A 15,772-nucleotide genomic window follows, 5' to 3' on the forward strand; every position below is an offset into this window, starting at 1 on the left:
ACAAGCCACTACGCATGCGCGGGAGCAAGACTGCCTTCGCGTCACGGTATTTTTCTCGACGCAGCTGACGATGTAAACAAGGGGAGCTCGTCGAGGGCAAGGGACCGAGGTATTATTGACATCGCTGATGCTAACCGCTGCTCCGTCCTACAGCGCTGGCATGGGGCTCCCGGTGACCATAAAAGTCAACTTCAGGGGGAACGTGAAGCGGCTGCTGGCCCCGGATCTGGACAAGTCGGAGTGGGAGTCTGTTGACGCCTGGGTAAGCGGCTCTGCTGAGCGCCGAGCGCTCCGCACCGCGCCGCTGAGCGCTGCGCACCGCGGCGCTGAGCACTGCGCAGTTCAGAGAGGAGGCCCGAGGCCCGCACATAGTTCAGAAAGGAGGCCCGTACATAGTTTAGAATGGAGACTCGAACATAGTTCAGAGAGGAGGCCCCCTCCGAGGCCCGCGCATAGTTCAGAGAGGAGGCCCGCAAATAGTTCAGTAAGGAGGCCCCTCGAGGCCCGCGTCAACAGGGACCTGAAAGATTGACAGTTCCGGATCCCTCCCCCCCCCCCCTCTATACATTAGCCAAAGTTTATATTACCATATTTTCCATTTGTAGATTTAAGAAGATTTTTCTGGCGTTAAACTGTTATTATCTCTGAAGTACAGTTTGAAGGAGGTCATGACATGTTTGCGTTTCAGATCAAAGCGTCGTTCGGCATCAGCCACTTCCAAGTGAAATACTTCGACGAGGACAACGAAGAGGTAAGATTAAGTGTTCGTTGTTATTTGTAGTGTTCCTGTATCCTCAGCTCCATTATGGGACTTATTCAAATGTTTCTGCTGAAACTCATTGAGTTGTTATTTTTCTGACAGATTTGCATAAACAGCCAAGGTAAGCGATTCACCGCCTACAGTGTAGAAATGACAACATCACGATGATGTTATTGTTCGATTTGAACTCAGAGCTGTAATGAGAGATGATCTTTGGTTTCTGTTGAACAGACTATTGACCTGAGACTTATTGTTTGTTCTTTGTTTTTACCCCACAGAGGAATATGAAGAAGCGATCAAGGTATTGATACATCATGATTAATCTTTTTTATAAGCGATTATACAAACAATAATCTGTAAGATTGTACAGGTGGCAAATTTTTACATGAACAGACTTAGACATTATTTCTCTACAAACCATTAGATTTTTAAGCCATGTAATGACAAAGTAAAAATAAATAAATATATATGTATGCATAATATATTTGCAAACCAACTATAAATATCCAGAGTTCTATCTCAGCCAGATGTCCGGTTAGAGCTGGTCACGTGAACGCCGCGCCTGTGACTGTTCCCTGATCCCGCGGTATGTGGCCGTGTCTACAGAGCGCCGAGAAGCAGGGGAACCAGTTACACATCAACGTCTACAAGATGAAGGGCCAGGCCTGTGGGGCCCCGCTGAAGGGAGAGGTGAAGGAGCTGAAGGGGGACCTGAGGCCGGCCCCCCCCTACCCCTCCAGGGTGAAGACGGTGGACAAAGGAACGCAGGTCACCCCCGACCGAGAGCCCGTAAGGACCCCCTGATCTGCTTCTGTCCGTCTGCCTCCTCTCCTAACACGTGTTTCCCACACGTAGACCACGTGTGGCGCAGCACCACAGAGTCAACAACGAGCACCACAAATTGATCCTGCTTCCTTTTTCTTTTCTTTTTTATTTTTTTAAATATAAATATCGTTCCGTTCAGTCATCTCCTCATAGCACTCATTCTCTCTGACATTCTCGTTCACACACGAACACGAACACACAGAGACAAGCGCGCATTCGTGCCAGTGGTGCACGGGTACACTGATAAACAGCTGATTCGCCCGCTCCTCCTCTCAAAGCGCCTATCAAAGGGAAACCCGAAGCAGCGGGATATTTGGCACAGAGAAGACGGTCGGCGATCGTTTTACCAAAGTCTACTATGATATACTGTGCTCAAAAACACCTGCCCAAATCATTGTTAACTCAGAAAAGATAATGTTAGCCTTATGAGCTCAACGTTACTGATATTGAACTTCCCGCACCCTGAGTCAGCACAGACAACGTTGGTAACGCAGCAAGCGATGCGATTAATATGAAATGTGGTTAAAGTTGAGATGGGCTACGGTGTTGGCCCCCACCCACAGAGGGTACTGACCCCGGTGTTGGCCCCCCAGCCCCTTCTGCCGCGATTTGAACCCGCTCTGCAGCAGGGCCTGGAGAGCGCTACATTTCTTTCTGTTTCCGCTCTGGAGCCAAGCTGGTTAGATTATATTCATTATTACATTTTTATTGTTACATTATGCTATTGATTTAGCATCGGCCACTGCTGCCCCACGGCTGGGGGGGGGGGTCAGTCACTGCTGCCCCACGGCTGGGGTGTGGGGGGTCTGTCAGTCACTGCTGCCCCACGGCTGGGGGGGGTCTGTCGGCCACTGCTGCCCCCGGCTGGGGGGGGTCTGTCAGTCACTGCTGCCCCACGGCTGGGGGGGGTCTGTCGGCCACTGCTGCCCCCGGCTGGGGGGGGTCTGTCAGTCACTGCTGCCCCACGGCTGGGGGGGGTCTGTCGGCCACTGCTGCCCCACGGCTGGGGGGGGGGGTCTGTCAGTCACTGCTGCCCCACGGCTGGGGGGGGTCTGTCAGTCACTGCTGCCCCCGGCTGGGGGGGGTCTGTCAGTCACTGCTGCCCCACGGCTGGGGGGGGTCTGTCGGCCACTGCTGCCCCACGGCTGGGGGGGGTCTGTCAGTCACTGCTGCCCCACGGCTGGGGGGGGTCTGTCGGCCACTGCTGCCCCACGGCTGGGGGGTGGGGGGTCTGTCAGTCACTGCTGCCCCACGGCTGGGGGGGTGGGGGATCTGTCAGTCACTGCTGTGTTTGTTTGTCTCCTATCAGGTGACCCCCAAAGACCCCAAGGGCAGCAAACCAGAAGACGAGCCCCCGCCGGTCTGGTTCCGGTCCTACATGGAGAAGGTGAGGCCCTCCTTCATCTGGCCCGACCCCTGACCCCCCCGGGGCCCGCCTGCGCCCCCCTAACCCCCGCTCTGCCCCCCAGTTCAAGGACGAGGTGGTGAAGGAGGTGGTGGAGAGGATGTGCAACGACTTCTCGGGCCAGTGCTGCACCCACAAAGCGGAGGACGAGGCGGGGGGGCAGGGGGCCAGCGGGGGGGCCAGCGGGGGCCCCCCGGCGGTGGTCCCCAGAGCGGCCCCGCCCTCCACCTCCAACACCTCCTTGGGGTACACGCCCAACTGCAGCAGCTGCAACAAGCTCACCTCTGAAGGGGCCTACAAATGCAGGTAGCCCCCCCCACAGCCCGGCGGGGGCCCTGGTCCCTGTGGGGGTCTCGTTTGCTACTTAAGGGTCTGCTGTCATCAGTACCCTCTGTGCGTCCTGGTGGATAGTCATGCCTGTATCGCTGTAAACATTAGTTGAATCAACCTGATTGCTTTAGTTGATAATCGTCTGTACCTTCTGCTGGTGTTCATCTGCTTCCTTCTCCTGTCGGGCGGCTGTAACCTCTGAGGTTCCCTCCCCGGGTTAACGCGGCCGTATCTTGTGTGTGTTAGCGTGTGTCCGTCCTGCATCCTGTGCGAGCTGTGCCGCCACAGCCACGACCCGAGCCACAGCCTGGTGAGGACCAAGACGCCGCTGTCCATCCCAGAGCACGGGACGTCTGGGGAGCTGAGGTACCACCACCAGAGGCTCCTTCTGTCTGAGGGGCGTCTCTGAAGGGCTGGGGTGGTCCCACGTTCACGCAACGCAAGGACCGCCGCCAGAGGCTCCTTCTGTCTGAGGGGCGTCTCTGAAGGGCTGGGGTGGTCCCACGTTCACGCAACGCAAGGACCGCGCAGACGCCTCCGCGCAGCCCTGAACCTTTATGGTTCTGCGTCGGGTTTTAGTGAGCCAATCACAGCCCTCGCTGCTGCGTCGCCTCGACGGAAGGTTACTATTTTTTGTGAGGCGCACGTCCGGCCCTCGCGTGGACGCCAGGGGGGTCCGCGGGCCGTCAGGGGGCCGTAACCCCCTTGCGCTGCGGGAACGTGGGACCATAATCAGTCCTTTAGAAACGCCAGTGGTGTTGGTATTATGGGATGTTACGATGCAGTGCCAGGCTTCCCCCCGTCACCACGGTTACCCTCTGGGCCGCAGGTTCCCGAGGCGCGGGGACCGAACGGTGCGCAAGGCGGAGCGCCAGCGGCTGAAGGCGGAGCGGCGGCAGCTCAGAGCCGAGGTGAAGGAGATCAAGAAGAAGCTGCGGGTGGAGAAGAGGTCTCTTCAGTGGAGCGGCCCCGCGGCCCCCGCCCGGCCCGCCCTGCCCCACATGGCCTCCGCCTCCACCCAGGCCCCGCCCCCGCCCCCGCCCCCTGCCTCAGAAGCAGCCTCAGGTTCAGCCCCCGCGGGCCCGGAGCCCCCCGCCTCCAGCCCAGAGTAAGCCCCCGGAGCGTGCCCCCCGGAGGCTCTAGCCTCCAGCCTCCGCACGGATGCAAACCAAAAATCTTTTCCTTTTTTTTTCTCCAAGAAAACTAAATCAAACGATGGCATCTTTGTAAAGCGAGTGTTAATGAGTGTACTGCTGGCTGCTCTGGTGGTGGAGGGCCGGACCCCCCCCCCCCCCCCCCCCCACCCTGCTGCTGCTGCTTCATAGATTTTCTAAGAAAGAATGAAAATAGCTCTTGAGCTGCAAACACACAAAACAAAGCACACACATCTCTGTGGGCCCCTGAGGGGTCCTTGCTCAGACGCCAGAGCTGTTTTCACCCCTGCTCTGTACACTTAAACCAGGGGTCCCGGGCTCTCGGTCTCGTCCTTGGTGCCCACTATGGCCGCCTTGTTTCTGGATGAGAATCTCCCGGACGGCACCCGGCTGGAGCCCGGCGCCAAGTTCATCAAGTACTGGAAGATGAGGAACTCTGGCACTATCGGCTGGACCTCGGAGACCAAGGTACCCGAGCCTCGCTCTCCCCTCAGCCCATTGCTCCCCTGACATGGCTTACTGTAACCGCATCGACTAACTCCAGACGTGACCTTCCACCTGCTTAACCCCGCCCCTCTGAGCTGCTCCACCTGTCGACGACGTGCTCTGCCTCCTCTAACGATGTCTGTGCTCTGCTGTATGTTGACGTCTGCTACACCCGTCTGTAGGCCCGGCTCCCACGCTACCTTGGGTGTAGGACGTGTTTCCATGGTTACATTTCTTCTTCGTCCCCTGGGCACGCGTATGCCTATTGTGTGTGTGTGTGTGTGTGTGTGTGTGTGTGTGTGTGTGTGTGTCCGTCCAGCTGAAGTTCATGTGGGGGAACCTGGGCCTGGCGTCGGAGGAGCGTCGGGAGCTCCCCGTGCCACCGCTGCAGCCCGGCCAGGTGGGCGTGGTCAGCGTGGCCTTCGTGGCCCCGGTGATGGACGGGACGTACACGTCCCACTGGCGGCTGGCCCACTGCGGGACGCAGTTCGGCCCGCGCGTCTGGTGCAGCATCGTGGTCGACCCCGGCAACACGGGACACACCTTCTGCCCTCAGAGCAACAGACTGGTGGGTCCTCCTCCACCCGCTGACCCCTAACCTCCACCCGCTGACCCCCTAACCTCCACCCGCTGACCCCGAACCTCCACCTGCTGACCCCCTAACCTCCACCCACTGACCCCGAACCTCCACCCACTGACCCCCTAACCTCCACCCGCTGACCCCCTAACCTCCACCCGCTGACCCTGAACCTCCACCTGCTGACCCCCTAACCACCCACTGACCCCTGAACCTCCACCCGCTGACCCCTAACCTCCACCCGCTGACCCCTAACCTCCACCCGCTGACCCCCAAACCTCCACCCCCTAACCTCCACCCGCTGACCCCCTAACCTCCACCCACTGACCCCCTAACCTCCACCCGCTGACCCCTGAACCTCCGTCCCCGAACCTCCACCCGCTGACCCCCTAACCTCCACACGCTGACCCCTAACCTCCACCCGCTGACCCCCTAACCTCCACCCGCTGACCCCTAACCTCCACCCGCTGACCCCCTAACCTCCACCTGCTGACCCCCTAACCACCCACTGACCCCTAACCTCCACCCGCTGACCCCCTAACCTCCACCCGCTCACCCCTAACCTCCACCCGCTGACCCCTGAACCTGGACCGGCAGTGAACGCAGCAACACTGCAGTGTTTGATGTTCTTTGTAGTAAATGTGTCACGTGATGATATCAGATCGGCACATAGACTGGTATCGCTACTGATACCAATAACGATACTGGTATCGGTATCGCAACTGCTCTTAACTCACACACTAGAGAAAGATGTCAAATGCACTGCTTTAACAATTCCGATTGATATACTATCTATACCCTATATACTATATACTAGTGATGGATAGTACCAGACATTAACTCACCCTGTCCACACGTCCTTCCTTCAGAAGGAGGACAGGAAGGAGGACAGCGCTCTGGACAGTGAGACGGAGATGTCTGTGGACCTCAGCAACAGAGACTACTACTTCCCCTCTGTGGACCTGCTGACTGCTCAGGTACCAGAACCCAGCTGGCTGTCGCCCCGCGTGGCTGACCCCCCCATCGGGGTGTGAATGGTGAATGGGAGGCAGTATTGTAGAGCCCTTTGGGTGGTCAAGGGTTAGAAAAGCGCTGTATAAATGCAGTCCATTTACATTTATGTACTGGAGGGCTGCTGACTAAAGCATGGTAATAAGAGTATTGATGGCATGGACGGTGATCCCTGCTGTCCTTTGACCTGCTGGACATCAACACTGCACTGGAGGGCAGCTGAATGAAGCACGGTCATAACGGTGTTAATGGACGTGTTCCCTAGGACCTGCTGTCCTTCGAGCTGCTGGACATCAACATCGTGCAGGAGCTGGAGACGGTCCCCAACAACACGCCCGTCGGTGAGCCCCCCCGCCCCCCCGGACAGCGACGCCATGCCCCCCGCGTGCTCCTGGCCGTGGCCTCACCTCTGCTTCTGTCCCCTGTGGTAGACCTCACCCCCTGCATGTCCCCGCTGCCCCGGGACACGCCCGTGATGGAGCGGGCGGCGCCGGTGGCGGAGGGCCCGGGCGCGGACCTGAAGAGCTGCTTCTGTGAGTACCAGACAAGTCCGAGCATCCAGGGTTCTCCCACTTGGAAGCTGATATGCATGTGGGTCGGACATGGCACGTTTCCCATTCCGCCTTCCCCCCTGGGGCCGTTGGGGAACGCAGCGTAACGCCGCAGTGTTGACCTTCTCTGGGTACTAACCGAGTCACGGGAGGGGATCGGATCGGAACTGCTCGCCGTTATCCGATACTGCATATTAGGCAGTACCGAGGGGGTTTCTGATAGTGGTATCGCTATGGTAACAACTAGGGTCTGCTGTCATCAGTACCGAGGGGGTTTCTGATAGTGGTATCGCTATGGTAACAACTAGGGGGCGGCCGATGTGGACCTTTAGGGCCCATACCGATTTCTTTTCATCAGCCTTAGCCGATGTCCTATACGCCGATACCGATTTTCTAGAGCCGATATTTGGAGCCGATGCTGATTTAGCTCCCTCAATTTACACCATAAAAACATCACAATGATGGGGGGAAAAAATGAAAATAATCTGGGCCGTCCGATATATGGGTCGGTCCCGGTCTGCTCTACAGGGCCCTAAAGCGCTCCCCGTCTGCTCTACCGGGCCCTAAAGCGCTCCCCGTCTGCTCTACGGGGCCCTAAAGCGCTCCCCGTCTGCTCTACGGGGCCCTAAAGCGTTCCCCGTCTGCTCTACGGGGCCCTAAAGCGCTCCCCGTCTGCTCTACGGGGCCCTAAAGCGTTCCCCGTCTGCTCTACGGGGCCCTAAAGCGCTCCCCGTCTGCTCTACGGGGCCCTAAAGCGTTCCCCGTCTGCTCTACGGGGCCCTAAAGCGTTCCCCGTCTGCTCCCGAGCAGTGAAGCCCGGGGCGCGGGCCGAGGCCCCGGGCCCCGAGGACGAGCGGGAGCAGGAGATCAGCGGGGCCCAGTTCCTCTGCGAGACCCTGATCCGCTCCCTCACCCTGGAGGAGGCCCCCGACCAGAAGCCCCCGCGCCGGGGGCCCCAGGCGCCCCGCAGACCCCTGGGTAAGACTCGGGGCCCTGCCCTCTTCACCTCCATCCCAAAGCGAGCCAGGTGCCTCAGTGTCTCCTCCCGCTGTCTTCCCGGCGCTCCAGTGCTCCGGGCCGTCTCCCGGGACTCCGGGCTCCGCCCTGAGAGGACGACGGAGGCGGCGGAGAGGCTCCCCGGAGCCAGCCTGGACCCGGACGCCATCAGGGTGGAGGTCCTGGCGCCGCCCCCCTACCCGGGACGGCCCCCGGGGAGGCCGAAGGAGGAGTCAGGAGGAGGTCAGTAGGGATCTGCGTTCCTCACCGGTGGTTCCGCTCTGCGATCCATTCCGTCTGATCCGGTCCGTGTGTTGTGACCCTCAGAGGGGCCCCCCCAGACGACAGAGGGGGAGTTGGGGGTCCTGACGGAGGAGAGGACGGACGCGGAGGAGAAGAGCGAGGAGGACGAGGAGGAGGAGGAGGAGGAGGAGCGGGGGGAGGACGAGGACTGGGACGAGGTAGGTGTGGTTAACCTGAACCAGTACCACTAACTACTGTAGGTGGTTAACCTGAACCAGTACCACTAACTACTGTAGGTGGTTAACCTGAACCAGTACCACTAACTACTGTAGGTGGTTAATCTGAACCAGTACCACTAACTACTGTAGGTGGTTAATCTGAACCAGTACCACTAACTACTGTAGGTGGTTAATCTGAACCAGTCCCACTAACTACTGTAGGTGGTTAATCTGAACCAGTACCACTAACTACTGTAGGTGGTTAACCTGAACCAGTACCACTAACTACTGTAGGTGGTCAATCTGAACCAGTCCCACTAACTACTGTAGGTGGTCAATCTGAACCAGTCCCACTAACTACTGTAGGTGGTTAATCTGAACCAGTACCACTAACTACTGTAGATAGTGGTTAGTTAGAGGTTGATCTGACCCAGTACCACTAACTAGTGTAGACAGTGGTTAGTTAGTGGTTGATCTGACCCAGTTCCACTAACTAGTGTAGACTGGTTGGTCAGTGGTTGGTTAGTCAGTGGTTGGTTAGTCAGTGGTTGGTTAGTCAGTGGTTGGTTGGTCAGTGGTTGATGCGGACCCAGTTCCACTAACTAGTGTAGACTGGTTGGTCAGTGGTTGGTTAGACAGTGGTTGGTTAGTCAGTGGTTCATGTGGACCCAGTTCCACTAACTAGTGTAGACTGGTTGGTCAGTGGTTGGTTAGTCAGTGGTTGGTTAGTCAGTGGTTGGTTAGTCAGTGGTTGGTTAGTCAGTGGTTGGTCAGTGGTTGGTTGGTTAGTCAGTGGTTGGTTAGTCAGTGGTTGGTTAGTCACTGGTTGGTTAGTCAGTGGTTGGTTGGTCATTGGTTGATGCGGACCCTGTCGTCTCCAGGTGAGCAGCCAGACGTCCTCCTGTGACGACTACATCATCGTGCTCCCGGACTGCTTCGACACCACCCGGCCGCTGGGAGACTCCACCTACACCCCCACCCAGGAGGACCAGGGACCCCCGCAGGAGGGGCCGGAGGGGGGGCAGGAGGGGGGGCAGGAGGGGCAGGAGGAGGAGGAGGAGCAGCAGGAGGAGGACGAAGAGGACGAAGACGACGAGGAGGAAGATGAGGAGGAGGAGGAGGAGGAGGAGGAGGAGGAGGTCACCCCGGAGGAGAGCGTGCTGTTCCCCCCCCCGCCGCCCTCCCCCCCCCTGGCCCGCCCCCCCGTCCTTGTGGTCAACCCGCTGCTAAGTGCCTCCAAGACCCTGAAGACCCCCCCCCTAACGCCCCCGCTGGTGACCACGCCCTCTCCGCCTCCCCCGACGCCGGCCCCGCCTCCGCAGCTCCCGGCCACCGCCCCGGTGCCTGTGGCCCCTCCCACCCTCTACTCCCCCAGGTGGGTCCCCCCCCCGCTGGTTGAGGGGGTCTGACCTGATTGGAGGGTTCTCTTAGGATGACAGCACTCAGTGTCGACTGCTTCCATATCATCTATTATTATAAACATGCTTTAGTATTCTTGGTAGCTCGAGCGCACCCGCAGACGCTGGTGACGCTGGTGCTCCTCAGAGCCACTGGAGGGAGCGCTGGACCACCATCAGCTGTAATCGTGTGTGTGTGTGTGTGTGTGTGTGTGTGTGTGTGTGTGTGTGTGTGTGTGTGTGTGTGTGTGTGTGTGTGTGTGTGTGTGTGTGTGTGTGTGTGTGTGTGTGTGTGTGTGTGTGTGTGTGTGTTTGTGTGTGTCAGGTCCGAGGCCTTGTACCTGGCGGAGGAGTGCACCCCCCCGGACTGCGACCCCTACGAGCCTCGCCAGCCTGGCATCACCCTCAACGGTGAGTGGTCACATGACCCCCCCCCCCCCCACATAGGACCAGTAGGGGTGGACCAGTATCAGGGGTGGACCAGTATCCAGGGTGGACAAGTAGGGGTGGACCAGTATTCAGGGTGGACCAGTATCCAGGGTGGACCAGTAGGGGTAGACCAGTATAAATAGATATCCTGGTCCTTGTTTACGTTGGTTTTGAGGAACCGGTCCTTTTCGATTTGACCACAGAGGAAGGAGGAGGAGGAGGAGGAGGAGGAGGAGGAGGAGGAGGAGGCTGGAAACAGATGGTTATCATGAGGTTAAATAAAGACGCTTTATTTCAGAATCAGGTCTAGGATCATGTGGTTTTCTTGATCACATTATTGAAATCCAAATCCCCCAGCATGTGTGTCCAGATAGGCGGAGGTTAGGACCCATCGACCCATCCCTCAGGTTGTGTTCCCCAACCTGAGGGAGCACCTGGAGCCGGCCCCCCTGACCGCTCTGACCAGCTGGCTGTCGCCCACCCGGGCTGACTCCGCCGTCGGGATGGGAGTCTTTAAGGCCCAGTCCCATTGCTACCCCTTACCCCTTCCCCTTACCCCTCCCCCTTGTTTTGAAGGGGTAAGGGGTAGCAATGGGATTGGGCCCAAGGGCTGAATGTTAGGCAGCATTGTGAAGCGCTCTGAGTGGCCACTGGTTAGAAAAGCTGTATCAATGCAGTCCACAGATGGTACCCTTTACCATCTGTGTGTCGATAGATTCATAGATTGATAGATACAACAAAAATCTTTCTAATGATAAGTAGCTCTGTTCCCTGTTTCCATCGCCACTACCTCCTTCCTCTTTGATCAAAACGAAAGGATCAGTTCCTGAAATCCACAGCAAACAAGGTCACTCGTGGTTATCAGTTCAACAGGAACACCATAACTGAACTAGCTAAACTTACTAAACTGATGGTTAATGCTTGTTACTGCATTTACTAATGTTGCTAAATGGTTAATTAATGTACTTTTATGCTAAAGGCTGAGGTGTGTGTGTGTGTGTGTGTGTGTGTGTGTGTGTGTGTGTGTGTGTGTGTGTGTGTGTGTGTGTGTGTGTGTGTGTGTGTGTGTGTGTGTGTGTGTGATATTGTCCCTCTCCGTGTTGCAGTATCATCTGGTTTATCCAGATCAGCAGGCTCCGCCTCCAGTGCCTTTGAGACCTACAACCCGCGACCGGGTAACGCTCTGCAGCCCAGGTGACCCCCCTCCCCCTCTGTCTGTAGCCCCTCCCCCTCTGTCTGTAGCCCCTCCCCTGTGTCTGTAGCCCCTCTCCTCTGTCTGTAGCCCCTCCTCCCCTGTGTCTGTAGCCCCTCCTCCTCTGTCTGTAGCCCCTCCTCCTCTGTGTCTGTAGCCCCTCCTCCTCTGTGTCTGTAGCCCCCCCTCCTGTGTCTGTAGCCCCTCCTCCTGTGTCTGTAGCCCCTCCTCCTCGGTCTGTAGCCCCTCCTCCTCGGTCTGTAGCCCCTCCTGTGTCTGTAGCTTCTCCGCGGTTCTCCGTGAGCTAACGGCGGCGTGGTGTTCCCCCCAGCAGGGCCCAGGGCGGCATCACGGAGGGGCTGGTGAAGGGAGCGCTGTCTGTGGCCGCCTCGGCCTACAAGGCCCTGTTCACCGGACCCAACTGCAGCGTGCAGGTACTGAGACACTGATGAACCTGCTGCCTCTAGAACCTCCCCAGGTACTGAGACACTGATGAACCTGCTGCCTCTAGAACCTCCCCAGGTACTGAGACACTGATGAACCTGCTACCTCTAGAACCTCCCCAGGTACTGAGACACTGATGAACCTGCTGCCTCTAGAACCTCCCCAGGTACTGAGACACTGATGAACCTGCTGCCTCTAGAACCTCCCCAGGTACTGAGACACTGAGGAACATGCTGCCTCTAGAACCTCCCCAGGTACTGAGACACTGAGGAACCTGCTGCCTCTAGAGCCTCCCCAGGTACTGAGACACTGAGGAACCTGCTGCCTCTAGAACCTCCCCAGGCACTGAGACACTGAGGAACCCGCTGCCTCTAGAGCCTCCCCAGGTACTGAGACACTGAGGAACCTGCTGCCTCTAGAACCTCCCAAGGTACTGAGACACTGAGGAACACCCTGCCTCCAGACAGGCTCTAGAACCCCCTCAGGTACTGAGACACTGAGGAACACCCTGCCTCCAGACAGGCTCTAGAACCTCCTCAGGTACTGAGACACTGAGGAACCTGCTGCCTCCAGACAGGCTCTAGAACCTCCTCAGGTACTGAGACACTGAGAAACCTCCTACCTCTAGAACCTCCTCAGGTACTGAGACACTGAGGAACCTGCTGCCTCTAGAACCTCCCCAGGTACTGAGACACTGAGGAACACCCTGCCTCTAGAACCTCCCCAGGTACTGAGACACTGAGGAACCTCCTGCCTCCAGACAGGCTCTAGAACCTCCTCAGGTACTGAGACACTGAGGAACACCCTGCCTCTAGAACCTCCCCAGGTACTGAGACACTGAGGAACCTCCTGCCTCCAGACAGGCTCTAGAACCTCCTCAGGTACTGAGACACTGAGGAACACCCTGCCTCTAGAACCTCCCCAGGTACTGAGACACTGAGGAACACCCTGCCTCTAGAACCTCCTCAGGTACTGAGACACTGAGGAACACCCTGCCTCTAGAACCTCCTCAGGTACTGAGACACTGAGGAACACCCTGCCTCTAGAACCTCCCCAGGTACCGAGACACTGAGGAACACCCTGCCTCTAGAACCTCCCCAGGTACTGAGACACTGAAGAACCTCCTGCCTCCAGACAGGCTCTAGAACCTCCTCAGGTACTGAGACACTGAGGAACCTCCTGCCTCTAGAACCTCCTCAGGTACTGAGACACTGAGGAACCTCCTGCCTCTAGAACCTCCCCAGGTACTGAGACACTGAGGAACACCCTGCCTCTAGAACCTCCCCAGGTACTGAGACACTGAGGAACCTCCTGCCTCTAGAACCTCCTCAGGTACTGAGACACTGAGGAACCTCCTGCCTCTAGAACCTCCTCAGTTACTGAGACACTGAGGAACCTCCTGCCTCTAGAACCTCCCCAGGTACTGAGACACTGAGGAACACCCTGCCTCTAGAATCTCCTCAGGTACTGAGACACTGAGGAACCTCCTGCCTCTAGAACCTCCCCAGGTACTGAGACACTGAGGAACACCCTGCCTCTAGAACCTCCCCAGGTACTGAGACACTGAGGAACCTCCTGCCTCTAGAACCTCCTCAGGTACTGAGACACTGAGGAACCTCCTGCCTCTAGAACCTCCTCAGTTACTGAGACACTGAGGAACCTCCTGCCTCTAGAACCTCCTCAGGTACTGAGACACTGAGGAACACCCTGCCTCTAGAACCTCCCCAGGTACTGAGACACTGAGGAACACCCTGCCTCTAGAACCTCCTCAGGTACTGAGACACTGAGGAACACCCTGCCTCTAGAACCTCCTCAGGTACTGAGACACTGAGGAACCTCCTGCCTCTAGAACCTCCTCAGGTACTGAGACACTGAGGAACCTCCTGCCTCTAGAACCTCCCCAGGTACTGAGACACTGAGGAACACCCTGCCTCTAGAACCTGACTCTACAGGGAGAACCTCCTCAGCTGGGGGGGGTCTGAGGACCCCTGGGCCCTTAGTGATGCTGGCCCTAAAGCGGTAGGAGGAGGTGTCACCAACCCCGAGCAGGGATCAGGCAGATGCTAACATCGTCTCTCTGTCAGCTATGACTGGGCCTTGTGCCGACTGAGGGCTAACGTTGGGCTGGTGGGTTCTCCCTCTCCTCATGGTCTCTAACCCCTGCCCCCCCCAGCGTGGCGTGGACCCGGCGGCCCGCCAGGACCCCTCCCTGATGGCCATGCTGCTGGAGATGGGCTTCAGAGACCTGCAGCTCAACCAGCGGCTGCTGAGGAAGCACGGCTACAGCCTGCTGCACACCGTCAACGAGCTGGTGCAGATAGCCGAGGAGGGGCCCCCCCCCCGCCCCGCGCTGGGGTACCCGGCCCCCAGCCCGGGGCCCTAGGGGCCACGGGGGGGGCGGGGGGGGGGGGAGTGACTTGTGTGCCCTTTGACCTTCAGGGTTCCTGGAGAGGGCCTCTGGTGGGTTCCAGAAGAAGAACATGTTGCATTTTAATTAAAGTTTAGAAAACGCGTAACTAATAACGGAACTGATGATTTAAGATTAAGTATTCGTGACTCCATGTAAACTGTAAACAGAAGCAATATTTTTCCAGTACACTGTCGAGATAAATATAGAGGGTTCAAAATACTATTCAAGCCAAGCTTCACAGTGGTTGACGGCGACGAGCACTACTAATTATACGCTGATAGAGTGATGGGGCAGAGGTGTATATTCTGTAATCTCATTCTCCCACTGATTGACCCAAGAGTCCACACCCACTCTCGGAGAGAGCGACGGTAGTTTGGACCGGTGTAGGACAACAGTAAAGATCTATATATTTAAAAGTCTGTGCTATTTTAAGGCGAGATGAATCTTATTTTGGCGCAGAGAGCCGCTGTGTGGAGCTCCCTGCTTTAGGAGCAGAGGTGCTGCTCCTGGCTGGAGCTGTTAGTTGGATGTTGACGTGTGGAATGTACCCCGCGGCCCAGAGCCGTCTGACCGCCTGTTTTCTACGGCTTTAGAGACCGCCTGCATGTCAGGTAGAGCTTAGAGGTGAGTAGTGGTCTTAGCACAGTCCAGCGTGGACTAATGTCTCTCCGCTTTCTGCCTCATTGTTTACCTAATGCCTACCTGCATCTCCATCCCCACGGCAACCTGTTACTGTCGTTTCCTCAGAACCCACCTGACCTATTCTCAGTCATGGCACATTCCTGATTCTCCGAAGAGACACTGTTGAATTTTTTTTGGTTTTAGGATTCATGATTTTTAAGTGATTTATTGTGTGTGTGTGTGTGTGTGTGTGTGTGTGTGTGTGTGTGTGTGTGTGTGTGTGTGTGTGTGTGTGTGTGTGTGTGTGTGTGTGTGTGTGTGTGTGTGTGTGTGTGTGTGTGTGTGTCCATGCTCTGAGGTAAATGCTGATATTCCTGCTGTGCTTGTGAAGTTCAAGTGGCCCCATCCTATCATAAAGTTTAAGCATACTCAGCTACTACCAATCTGCCAATAAACTATTTGCACAACACGCTTCTAGATCTTTGTTTTTCCACTCTCTCGTTGTCCACTAGCGGAGAACACTCAAAGTTAAAGCCCTTCGAGTAGCATCACTGCGCAGGTCCACTTCTTAAGGTGTGAAGATCCGAGGAACCGCAGCGGCTGATAAACGTGATGCTACACCTCCTCGGGCAGCTGACCCTACGCCAGTCTGCTGAACTGAGGTGTGGCGATCTGACTCAGGTCTAACTGATCAGGGATCGGTCTGGTGAACTGAAGCGTGCC

At 57.1% G+C, this 15,772-nt stretch overlaps 1 protein-coding gene and 1 long non-coding RNA gene across 4 annotated transcripts; one reads left to right on the forward strand and one right to left on the reverse strand.

Annotated features, from left to right (window-relative positions):
- The first annotated feature begins 8 nt into the window (after nt 1-8).
- Nucleotides 9-15,518, forward strand: LOC115530765 (next to BRCA1 gene 1 protein). 2 transcript variants are annotated; one of them, XM_030339493.1, is made up of 22 exons: nt 9-262; nt 689-751; nt 863-881; nt 1,039-1,061; nt 1,367-1,549; nt 2,895-2,972; nt 3,055-3,296; nt 3,567-3,686; nt 4,150-4,428; nt 4,783-4,942; nt 5,280-5,528; nt 6,407-6,514; nt 6,814-6,889; nt 6,980-7,081; nt 7,910-8,077; nt 8,168-8,338; nt 8,423-8,556; nt 9,438-9,931; nt 10,279-10,364; nt 11,489-11,576; nt 11,906-12,008; nt 14,192-15,518. In XM_030339493.1, the coding sequence occupies exons 1-22, from the start codon at nt 128-130 to the stop codon at nt 14,399-14,401; spliced, it is 3,291 nt and encodes a 1,096-aa protein (XP_030195353.1). In that variant the 5' UTR covers nt 9-127; the 3' UTR covers nt 14,402-15,518. The 2 variants fall into 2 exon arrangements, with proteins under 2 accessions (XP_030195353.1, XP_030195354.1); XM_030339494.1 differs by having other exon boundaries at nt 11,909-12,008.
- LOC115530769 (uncharacterized) lies at nt 12,451-13,840 on the reverse strand. Of its 2 annotated transcripts, XR_003973786.1 has the most exons (4): nt 13,811-13,840; nt 12,793-12,864; nt 12,678-12,737; nt 12,451-12,578 (listed from the first exon to the last, which is right to left on the reverse strand). It is a non-coding gene; the product is annotated as an uncharacterized LOC115530769 (long non-coding RNA). The 2 variants fall into 2 exon arrangements; XR_003973785.1 differs by lacking the exon at nt 13,811-13,840 and having other exon boundaries at nt 12,793-12,925.
- Nucleotides 15,519-15,772: the final 254 nt, after the last annotated feature.

Source organism: Gadus morhua, chromosome 18, assembly GCF_902167405.1.
Source record: "Gadus morhua chromosome 18, gadMor3.0, whole genome shotgun sequence".
NCBI classification, from domain to species: domain Eukaryota; kingdom Metazoa; phylum Chordata; class Actinopteri; order Gadiformes; family Gadidae; genus Gadus; species Gadus morhua.

What these genes read in the sequence shown, in the direction of transcription:
- LOC115530765 (XM_030339493.1), top strand. Translation starts at nt 128, where the DNA reads ATGCTAACCGCTGCTCCGTCCTACAGCGCTGGCATGGGGCTCCCGGTG. An exon ending in CCCCCCGCCTCCAGCCCAGA is followed by an intron (nt 4,429 to 4,782) that starts GTAAGCCCCCGG and finishes CACTTAAACCAG; the next exon opens with GGGTCCCGGGCTCTCGGTCT. An exon ending in GAAGGAGGAGTCAGGAGGAG is followed by an intron (nt 8,339 to 8,422) that starts GTCAGTAGGGAT and finishes TGTGACCCTCAG; the next exon opens with AGGGGCCCCCCCAGACGACA.